The sequence below is a fragment of the Taudactylus pleione genome, unplaced genomic scaffold (genome assembly GCF_031769625.1).
Source record: "Taudactylus pleione unplaced genomic scaffold, aTauple2 ptg000910l, whole genome shotgun sequence".
In the NCBI taxonomy this organism is placed as follows: Eukaryota; Metazoa; Chordata; class Amphibia; order Anura; family Myobatrachidae; genus Taudactylus; species Taudactylus pleione.
Window position 1 is genome coordinate 942,922 of NW_028285311.1, and position 12,079 is coordinate 955,000.

At 47.9% G+C, this 12,079-nt stretch overlaps 1 protein-coding gene across 1 annotated transcript in view; it reads left to right on the forward strand.

Moving 5' to 3' along the window:
• LOC148473816 (uncharacterized) overlaps positions 1-3,894 on the forward strand; it is a 160,822-nt gene extending 156,928 nt beyond the window's left edge. The window contains exon 9 of the mRNA XM_088459441.1: positions 2,463-3,894. Within this exon, the coding sequence (XP_088315567.1) occupies positions 2,463-3,747 (1,285 nt within the window). The 3' untranslated portion in view covers positions 3,748-3,894. The remainder of the gene's footprint in view (positions 1-2,462) is intronic.
• Positions 3,895-12,079: the final 8,185 nt, after the last annotated feature.

Below are 12,079 nucleotides of genomic sequence, written 5' to 3' on the forward strand. Positions count from 1 at the left end.
ATTCTTATTTTTCAGTCCCACGATTCTGTAATATTTTGACAGGTAGAACAAATAAAAGAATTACCCCAGTGACCCATCTTTAAATTACACCCAACCACCTCAATATCTTTGGTTTATCACCCTAATGCAAGCCTGGCCAACGTGTGGCTCTCCAGCTGTATGAAACTATAACCCCCAGCATGCCCTGCCACAGTTTTGCTATTAGGGAATGCTAAAACTGGCAGGCAATGCTGGGATTTGTAGTTTCACAACAGCTGGAGAACCACAGGTTGACCAGGCCTGTCCTAATCAGTCACAGTGACTGGCTTATTACATATCGGCCTGCTGCACATAATAACGTGTCACAGTAACTGGCTTATTACATATCAGCCTGCTGCACATAATAACGTGTCACAGTGACTGGCTTATTACACATCAGCCTGCTGCATATAACGTGTCACAGTGACTGGGTTATTACATATCAGCCTGCTGCACATAATAACGTGTCATAGTGACTGGCTTATTACACATCAGCCTGCTGCTCATAATAGCGTGTCACAGTGACTGGCTTATTACATATCAGCCTGCTGCACATAATAACGTGTCACAGTAACTGGCTTATTACATATCAGCCTGCTGCACATAATAACGTGTCACAGTGACTGGCTTATTACATATCAGCCTGCTACACATAACGTGTCACATTGACTGGCTTATTACATATCAGCCTGCAGCACATAATAACGTGTCACTGTGACTGGCTTATTACATATCAGCCTGCTGCACATAATAACGTGTCACAGTGACTGGCTTATTACATATCAGCCTGCTGCACATAATAACGTGTCACAGTGACTGGCTTATTACATATCAGCCTGCTGCACATAATAACATGTCACAGTGACTGGCTTATTACATATCAGCCTGCTGCACATAATAACGTGTCACAGTGACTGGCTTATTACATATCAGCCTGCTGCACATAACATGTCACAGTGACTGGCTTATTACATATCGGCCTGCTGCACATAATAACGTGTCACAGTGACTGGCTTATTACATATCAGTCTTCTGCACACAATAACGTGTCACAGTGACTGGCTTATTACATATCAGCCTGCTGCTCATAATAACGTGTCACAGTGACTGGCTTATTACATATCAGCCTGCTGCACATAATAACGTGTCATAGTGACTGGCTTATTACATATCGACCTGCTGCACATAATAACGTGTCACAGTGACTGGGTTATTACATATCAGCCTGCTGCACATAATAACGTGTCACAGTGACTGGCTTATTACATATCAGCCTGCTGCACATAATAACGTGTCACAGTGACTGGCTTATTACATATCAGTCTGCTGCACACAATAACGTGTCACAGTGACTGGCTTATTACATATCAGCCTGCTGCACATAATAACGTGTCACAGTGACTGGCTTATTACATATCAGACTGCCGCACATAATAACGTGTCACAGTGACTGGCTTATTATATATCGACCTGCTGCACATAATAACTTATATTACCTAGCGTGAATGGGTCAAACAAAATAACTACATTTATTGAGATTGTTACACGTTCATATTAATTATCGCAAGCGGCAAACGATGTTTCGGAGCTGAAACATAACGGCAATGTTTGATCACTAATTACTAACCCAACATTTGCACAAATTATTTTATTTTAGCTGTTTTTATGTTTGTAATAGTAGGACAAATGGATTAAATAAATGATTACAAAATACATATATTATGTTATGTGGGAACATGTTCTGAATTAATTTTAATGCAAGTTCCAATAAAATGTAAATTTTGGTAAAGTAAAATATATGATCTTTAGTGCATCACTCAGCAAAGCTCCCCTTGTCTCCTTTCTTCTCCTGTATTATATTTATTAGTGTGAGCAGTACCAGCCCAAAGTGTTCTGCATTAGGTTGTACAAAGCACAAACCTATGGGAATAGGGGTGAGATAAATAGTGATTAATGACACCTTTGTTGTGATATTCTTGGTTAACAATTTTATTTCTACTAGATGGACCCAATTCAAGGAATACTTTGGAGGAGAATCTCGCGTGGTCTCCTCATTTGAAATTAGAAGATAGGAACATCACACGTGAGTCTCCAGAAGAAAACCACGTTACCCTAAATATACATCCAGCACTTCACAGTGCAGATATATCATCCGATCCCTCTATTCTTGGGGAATGTTCTCCTGGTAACTCTCATATTGCTTCACAAACTACAGATCATGGCAGTGATACAATAATGTCCTCTTCTAAATTTCAGAATTGTTTTACAGCTAACCTAGTTGAGACTAGTCACACAGGTGATAGGCCATTTTCATGCTCTGAGTGTGGGAAATGTTTTACTCTGAAATCACATCTTGTTGCACATCAGAGACGTCACACAGCTGAGAGGCCATTTCCATGTTCTGAGTGTGGGAAATGTTTTACTCTGAAATTATATCTTCTTAGACATGAGAGACGTCACAAAGGTGAGAGGCCATTTCCATGTTCTGAATGTGGGAAATGTTTTTCACTAAAATCATATCTTGTTAGACATCAGAGAAGTCACACAGGTGAGAAACCATATCCATGCTCTGAGTGTGGGAAATGTTTTGCACACAAGCAAGGTCTTGTTATTCATGAGAGAAGTCACACAGGTGAGCTGCCATTTCCTTGTTCTGAGTGCGGGAAATGTTTCCCACGAAAATCAGATCTTGTTATACATGAAAGAAGTCACACAGGTGAGAATCCATTTCCATGCTCTGAGTGTGAGAAATGCTTTGCACAGAAATCATATCTTGTTGCACATCAGAGAACTCACACAGGTGAAAAACCATTTCCATGCTCTCAGTGTGAGAAATGTTTTATCAGCAAATCATCTTTTGTTATACATGAAAGAGTCCACACAGGTGAGAAACCATTTCCATGCTCTGTGTGTGGGAAATGTTTTATCAGCAAATCATCTCTTGTTATACATGAAAGAGTCCACACAGGTGAGAAACCATTTCCATGCTCTGAGTGTGGAAAACGTTTCAAAAATAAATCCGATCTTGTTGCACATCAGAGAAGTCACACAGGTGAAAAACAATTTCCATGTTCTGAGTGTGGGAAAAGTTTTACACAGGAATCACAGTTGATTATACATCAGAGAAGTCACACGGGTGAGAAACCATTTCCATGCTCTGAGTGTGGAAAATGTTTTTCAAACCAGTCATCTCTTGCTAGACATAAGAAAAGAAGTCACACAAGTGAGAGGCCATTTCTATGCTCTGAGTGTGGGAAATGTTTTTCACATAAATCACATCTTGTTCAACATCAGAGAAGTCACACAGGTGAGAAACCATTTCCATGTTCTGAGTGTGGGAAAAGTTTCCTACGAAAATCAGATCTTGTTATACATGAGAGAAGTCACACGGGTGAGAAGCCATTTCAGTGTTCTGAGTGTGGAAAATGTTATACACATAAATCACCTCTTGTTATACATAAGAGAAGTCACATGAATGAGAAGCCATTTCAATGTTCTGAGTGTGGGAAATGTTTTATACAGAGATCAGATTGTGTTAGACATCAGAAAACACACACAGGTGAGAAGCCATTTCCATGTTCTGAGTGTGGGAAATGTTTTATACGGAAATCAGATCTTGTTAAACATCAGAGAAGTCATACAGGTGAGAAACCATTTCCATGTTCTAAGTGTGGGAAATGTTTTTCACAATCATCTGATCTTATTAAACATCAGAGAAGTCACAGGTGAGAACCAGCTGTTGTAAGGCATGAGAAAGTCACAGTTTAATTTCCTTAATTGGTAGACTTGAAACGAGCATGTATTAAAATGTCAAATTTAAGATAACTAATTACATTATTTGTTTATATAGCACTTTTCTCCTAATAGGATTTCAAACACTTTGCATATTTGTATAAGGTGAGGCAGCCATCTTGGATGTGCTCCGTTGCTATTCTGAGTAATCAGTTACATCAGTCCATGCCCCTGTTGGAGCTTACAATGTAATTCCTCATCACACACCAGGTTCCATTTTTATCAAAAGCCACTTAACCTACCAGTCTGCCTATGAGGTTTGTGAGAGGAAGCCAGAGTTACTAGTGGAAACACAATCAAGGAGAGAACATATAAACTCCACACAAATATGGCCTTAGGAATAGTACCTTACACCCCAGCACTATGATGCAACAATTCTAACCACTATGCATAGTAAAAATGCTTTTTGTTTTTAAATGGAATAAAAACAATGAAATGTACAGAGTCTACTCACACAGGGTATTTATAGCACTGAGTTATGGAGGGCATTCAAAGTTCCCATCACACAGTATATTAACATGGTATAAAATTACTTTCTACTTCAGGGTCCATAGGGGGTCCACAGGGTTGACCTTGGGGTTATAGCTGGATCAGGATCCATGGGCACCACACAGTTAAGCTTTTAGCTCCCAGGATGCACTTGGGTCCTTCTCTATACCCCGCCCCCGAGCCACAGGCACCTCAGTGTAAGTTGGTGCCCGGCCAGAGTCGGTCACCGCGCAGGGGGGCTGCAGGAGCAGCCCCCAGAAGCTTTTTATTTTAGATATTTATTTTATTCCTACAGATGGCAGCGAAGGGCTGTCTATACAGACGCCCACGTTGCCGCTCTGATCCCCGACTGGCGCCGCGACGCCTGTACTGATCTGGGGATCGCGGCGGGAGGACAGAGTCCGTACTAGCCGGACTCTGTCTACCTCCCAGGACTGCTGCCGGAGTCGCCGGGGATTCAGGTAAGCCGCGCGTCGCTGGCTAGTGGCGGCGCGCGGAATGCCTTAAAATGCAGTCCTTTAGCCTCCGGTCCTGGGGACAGACCGGAGGCTGCTGGCAGTGGCGGTGGGCCCCCCCCATAACCCGTGGGACCACTAGACCACCAGGGATAACAGGCAAGCGGGAAGCCAGCATCCCTGGGGTTATGGCCAGCCAGGGGAGGAAGCCTTCCCTGTTCAGCGGCTCCTCCCCTCAGCTCATCGCGCCTTTCAGCACGCAGTCTGGCGTCGCTGATCTGCAGACTCTTCGGCCACTCCTCCTCTGAGGTCTCTGGGGGCCATTTTCTCACAGTGGCAGCGCAGATCTCAGGGAGCACGCGGACCGGTCCCCCTGTGTACCTCTCCCCTGATTTAAGGACAGTGTACACAGCACTATAGCCCTCCCAGACACTGAATCTGGGAGGTTGATTGTAGTGGAAAGGTGCAGTGAGTATATCTTCTCTGCATGGTATGTGACTTTTGCTAGTGCTGCCTGTCTGTGCTTATTTTCCACTTACTGTCAGCTTATACCTGTCCCTTTGCTTCTCCTACAAGCCCTGCAGGTGTGTGGGGGAAGGGTGTTTCTACTGACCTCACTTATATAGATCACGTATTTGTGTGGTTCGTCACATACAGTTGTGTTCGACACAGTGCCATATTGTGGGCTGTTGTTCAACACCGGTGAGTGCGTTTACTTCTGCCCTGTTGCCAGATATATAATATATTCTGTCATGTCAGACGAGGAGGTTGAGCGCTCAGTGGCTCCGGCGTTGGCCTCCTGCGGACGCTGTTCTGCAGGAGTGGATAGGGAGGTTTTGTCACAGGATGGCCTGTGTAGTCGGTGCCAGGTGGCTCCTGGCCCATCCAAACCTTCTGTGACGCAGGAACCACCATGGGCGATGTTTTCTCAAGTGCTGGTGTCTATCGCGGACCGTCTGTCGGTCCCGACTGCTCTCCCTACTAGGGCGTTACCCCAGCCGACCATTCCCCGGGTGTCCCGCAGTTATTGTGGAGTCCTCCTGGGTCTCAGTCTGTGGGTCCCTATGCGGGGTTGCCTATGTATATACAGGCTTCCCCTGTGCCGCAGCAGCCTGTGGTACCTTTTCAGGCCCCTATGGCGACTCCTCCACCCTGGGTGGATGTGTTCTCCAACTCCGTGCAAAATTTGGCTGCCGCATCCTCGGCTTTTCAGTCAATGTTGCAGACTGACATGCCTTCCAGGGTTTCAAAACGCCCACTTATGGCGCGGGCGGCTCAGGTTTCGGACTCAGAGGGTTCCTCAGATGATGGGGAGGTCCCTGATGACACTGACTCGGACGCCTCGGGCCAGGAAGTGGATACCAAGTCATCCATTAATGTGCGAGCACTGGTTAGGGCGGTGCGAGCTATTCTTCTTATAGAGGATGAGGCACCGGTTCCTAAGTCGAAGTTTCCTAGTTTCAAGAAAACTAAGGTGGCTTCTGCGGTGTTTCCCCTGTCGGATCAGTTGACGGATCATATGGCAGTAGCTTGGCAGGCGCCCAGTAAGAGGTTCCTTCCTCAGAAGCGGTTGACTTATTATCCCTTCCCTGAGGCACATTGTAAAAAATGGGAAACTCCACCGGCGGTGGATTCCCATGTCACCCGTTTAACTCGGGGTGCTACCTTACCATTACCGTCGATATCCTCGCTGAAGGACCCCATGGACAGGAAAGTTGAAACTTGCTTAAAGTCTATTTACTCCCTCTCCGGGGCGGTGGCCCGACCGTCCATGGCCATCTCCTGGGTGGCCAAGGCCATTGAGGGGTGGGCCAATACATTGGAAGATACCTTCCTGGACGACGCTCCGGATGTCCAGAGGGCGTTGTTGGGACAGATGAGGGACGCTGCTTCTTACATTGGGGAAGCTTCTTTAGATGCTAGTCTGCTGACTTTGCGGGTATCGGCTGCAGCGGTGTCTGCCCGCCGATCCTTATGGTTGCGGTCCTGGAGAGCGGACTCTGATTCAGAGAAAGGCCTGGAGGCCTTACCTTTCAATGGGGAATTACTATTTGGTCCGGACTTGGACAAAATAGTGGATACCCTGGCTAAATCCAAGTCGGCTTTCCTCCCTTCGGCGGCACTGCCTGCTAAGGTTCGGAGTTCGGCTTTTCGTTCCTTTCGGGTGCAGGGTAAGGCAAAAGGTCAGTCCTTCGCGAGACAGTCTGCGAGTAAGAATGCCTCTAAACCCAAGAAGCAAGCCTGGAGTGCTCGGCGCCCTTCTTCCAAGCAGGAAGATAAACCTGCGGCCTGATGGGACGGGCCTCCCTCTGGGGGACCTCAGAGTGGGAGGCCGACTTCTATTTACCCAGTGCTGGCACAATACCACCACGGATGCCTGGGTTCGAGAAGTGGTCTCCCAGGGGTACGCCCTGTCTTTTCGGCACAGACCACCCCACCAGTTTTTCTGCACCAGTCCTTCTCAGGACAAGACCAAGGCGTTACAGATTCAGGAGGCTATAGAGTCCTTGCTGAAAGCAGGGGTCGTTGTTCCCGTTCCTCAATCACAACGAGGGACGGGGTATTATTCGTCTCTGTTTCTGGTGCAGAAACCCAATGGTTCTCATCGCCCTATCCTCAACTTGAAGTCTCTGAACAAATTCCTCAGAGTTCCCAAGTTCAGGATGGAAACGTTACGCTCCATCATTCTGGCGATGGAACCGGGGGATTACATGGTGTCCCTGGATATCCAGGACGCCTACCTCCATGTTCCGATAGCACTTTCGCACCAGCAGTATCTGAGGTTCGCTATCCTTCAACACCACTATCAGTTCCGAGCGCTACCCTTTGGTCTCTCCACTGCACCGAGGGTGTTCACGAAGATTATGGCGGTCATGGCCGCACGTCTTCGGAACCAGAATGTACAGCTGCTGCCGTATCTGGATGACCTCCTGTTGCTGGCGAGCTCCCCGGAGGTACTGCTTCAACATCTCCACCTGACGATCGCTTGCCTGCAAGCACACGAGTGGTTGATAAATTGGAAAAAGTCCTCCCTGATTCCATCACAGCGGATGGTTCATTTGGGAGCCCTGCTGGATTCGCGTCAGCAAAGGATTTTTCTGACTCCGGAGAAGTCGCCTCCCTACAGCTGCGGATACGCAGTTGCCTGAGCAGTCGCCGCCTGTCGGTGCATTCGGCTATGAGAGTTCTTGGCTCCATGGTGTCGACATTCGACATGGTGGAATTTGCCCAGTTCCATTCCCGGCCCCTGCAGGGGCTGATTCTATCGGAATGGAACGGGTTACCTCACCGGAGCCGCTCTCAGGTGCTGGTGTTGTCTCCGGAGGTTCGGCAATCTTTGGCTTGGTGGCTTCAGACAGCTCATCTGGTCGAGGGGCGCCCCTTTTGGATCCCGGACTGGGTCCTGCTCACGACGGGTGCCAGTCTCCGGGGTTGGGGGGCAGTGACCGGTTCATTGTCTCTCCAGGGTCGTTGGTCTGCGGAAGAAGCACTTCTCCCCATCAACATCCTGGAACTGCGGGCAGTATACAGGGCCCTGCAGTCGTCCGGTCCCGCTCTTCACGGAAGGGCAGTACAGGTGCAGTTCGACAACGCCACCGCGGTGGCGTATATCAACCACCAAGGAGGAACTCGCAGTCGGGCAGCGATGTCGGAGGTGCCTCGCATCCTGACTTGGGCGGAGTGTCACATTCCAGCGATCTCGGCGGTCTTCATCCCCGGAGTCCTCAATTGGGAAGCGGACTTCCTCAGCCGTCACGACGTGCATCCCGGGGAATGGTCGCTTCACCCAGAGGTGTTTCAGCTACTCGTGGACAGGTGGGGACTGCCGGAGCTGGACTTGATGGCCTCCCGTCACAATCACAAGTTGCCCGGGTCAAGGACAAGAGACGCAGGCGCAAGTCTGGTGGACGCGCTGTCGGTGAAATGGATGTTTCACCTGGCGTATCTGTTTCCTCCGATATCACTACTTCCTCGGGTTCTGCGGAAATTCAAGCAGGACGGCGGTACGCACGTGCTGGTAGCTCCGACGTGGCCCAGACGTCCTTGGTAGTCCAATCTCAGGAGCCTCTCCATCGACGCTCCGTACCTTCTTCCTCAGCGTCGGGACCTGTTGTCTCAGGGGCCCTGCCTTTACCCGGATCTGGGTCGGCTGTCTTTGATGGCGTGGCTCTTGAGACAGCCGTCTTGAGGTCTCGGGGCTTCTCCAGTTCGGTTATTGGTACCATGCTCAGGGCACGCAAGCCTGCTTCAGCACGGATTTATCACAGGGTGTGGCACACTTACTTTCAGTGGTGTGAGTCCAGACATTATGATCCTCAGGTGTTCCGAGTTTCTAGGATCTTGGAATTTCTTCAATCAGGATTGGACCTCGGCTTACGCCTTGCATCTCTGAAGGTTCATGTGTCCGCCTTGTCCGTGTGGTTTCAACAGTGGATTGCATTACTGCCGGATGTTCACACCTTTTTCCAAGGTGTTCTCAGGATCCAGCCTCCCTTTGTGCCTCCTGTGGCTCCTTGGGACTTGGCGGTGGTTCTACGGGTCCTGCAGGGTCCTCCGTTTGAGGTGGTGGAGCTCAAGTGGCTGACGTTTAAGACTGTTTTTCTCCTGGCAATTGCTTCGGCCAGGAGGGTGTCTGAATTGGGGGCGCTTTCCTGATTTTTCACCAGGACAGCGGTGCTCCGCACTCGTCCTGAGTTTTTGCCCAAAGTGGTCTCGAAGTTCCACATTAATCAGGAACTTGTTGTGCCAGCTTTTCAGTCCCCTGATCTTTCAGCTGGTGAGACTTCCTTAGATGTGGTCCGGGCGCTTAGAATTTATGTGGACCGGACGGCTTCGGTTAGGAAGTCTGATTCCTTGTTTATCCTCTTTGGTTTTCACAAGAGGGGTTGGCCTGCCAACAAACAAACGTTAGCCCTTTGGCTTCGTTACGTTATTTGTGAGGCTTATGTACAGGAGAGTTTACCTGTGCCAGCCTCTGTTAAGGCTCATTCCACTCGTTCTGTGGGTCCCTCTTGGGCTGCTAGACGTGGCGCCTCTGCTGTTCAGCTGTGTAAGGTGGCCACTTGGTCTTCAATTCAAACGTTTTTGAGGTTCTATGCGTTTGACACTTTCGCCTCTCAGGATGCATCCTTTGGGCGCCGGGTGCTCCTTTCAGCACAGGAGCGTCCCCGCCCTTAGTTGAACTGCTTTGGGATATCCCCAAGGTCAACCCTGTGGACCCCCTATGGACCCTGAAGTAGAAAACAAGAGATATGGTAAGAACTTACCTTTGTTATCTCTGTTTCTACGAAGTCCATAGGGTCCACAGGGCGCCCGCCCTGACGCACCTGGCTTCAAATGGGCTGTGTGGCTGGTCACTGGTTTTCCGTCTCCCATTTCTGTGAGTATGGTTTCTTGTGTGTTCCAGTCTTCCTTCTCTCTGTTCCATACTCTCCTCCGGCCTAGGCTGCTTACCAACTGAGGTGCCTGTGGCTCGGGGGCGGGGTATAGGGAAGGACCCAAGTGCATCCTGGGAGCTAAAAGCTTAACTGTGTGGTGCCCATGGATCCTGATCCAGCTATAACCCCAAGGTCAACCCTGTGGACCCTATGGACTTCGTAGAAACAGAGATAACAAAGGTAAGTTCTTACCATATCTCTTGTTATTCACATATATAAATGACATGTTATCAACCAGACTGGAAGATATGAAGCATGTGTGAAATGTATTGCAGTTTCCTTATCCTGTTATACACCCGTAGCAGAAACCTGTAGGTCCTGCTCTCTGTGGGATTACAGCTGTCATAGAATGATGCATTGACACCACAAGCTCTGTAGTACTGTGTAGATAGACATTGTCTGCACTAACCCCTCCAGCCATAATCTGCCGGCTATGGAGCCTTGTGATGGCTTGTGCTGGAAGAGCCAGTTTCCATCTGAATGCATGACCTGAATGGGTGTAAATGATCTGCAAGGATAGTTACATAGTGTCTGCCAGTCAGTGATGTCTGCAGATGTATCAGGGATCAATGGTTGGTGTAATGGTCGGCATATCTTCCTCACAGCACTAAGGCCTTGGCTGTGATTCCCACCAGAGCCCTAACTGTGCAGTCTGTATATTCATCCCATACTTGTGTGCATTTCCTCCGGGTACTCTGGTTTCCAGCCACAATCCAATAATATACTGGTAGGTTATCTGTCTCCCGACAGAAGGTGCCCCTATTGTGTCTGTGTTTAATGTGGTAGAGAATATGGATTGTAAGCTCCACTGGGGCAGGGAATGTTGTGAAGGGCCAAATCTATGTGTGCTATATACTAACTGGTAATACAGAATAACCCCCCCACACACACCATAGCAGAGCAACGAACACCCTGGACTTTCCTTTGTTGCTTTGTAGTGTCCATTGCCTTGTGGGATTTTCCCATTCATCTGTATGATACAGTTGGAACCTCAACCCGTTAAACCAGGCTTCACATTTCCAGTGATCTTGTATGCAGTGGTGGTAATGAGCTCAGGCGGTGTGCAGAGCCTTGTGCCCTGGGGTCAGCAATATAGCCGGATTGGGGCATCAACTGTTATACCACATAGAAGAAAGGGAACGTTGCACTGTACAAATGCTGATATTTGTGGCTCCAGGATACATTATTGATGTTAGCTGCATCAATGTTGCATGCCGGGTGTATATTACAGTGTTGTCTATGGTCGCCCAGAGTATTTTGTCGGCCACGGTGGTGTTGCATGCTGGATGTCTTCCCTGATGTTGTGCACTCGTGATACACCATTGAAACATACACATAAAAATTTAAATTTCATCTTAATTTTGGAGATGGAGTCACCTATCAAGCTTTGTTCAAAGTCACTTATATCATGATGATACGCTGACATCTTCCTGCAAACTATATGTGAGTGCAGAGTCAGGGACTGAGCTAATTGGGACCTCCTGCTGTCCTATGATGATCTGTGCAAAGGCAGAGCAATCCTCTGTATAGTCTGGTCTGATCGCTATAGGAATATCATTTGCTCTCATTCATAACTATCAGTAACTGAGAGATCGGTATACATACACTGAGAGATCGATATACATATACCGAGAGAGCGGTATACGTACACCGAGAGATCTGTATATATTAGAGATTTTCCCACAAAATTCAGATTTTTCCCGCCAAAAATTGGGTCTCAGAAAGAGGCAAAATGTCATCTTTCATGGACTTTTGTCCAGGAATGATGATGTTTGTCCATGAAAGATGACGTTTTGCCTCTTTCTGATACCCGATTTTTGGTGGGAAAAATCTGAACTAATCCAAGCCTGCACATCCTTAGTATATATACACCGAGAGATCTGTATA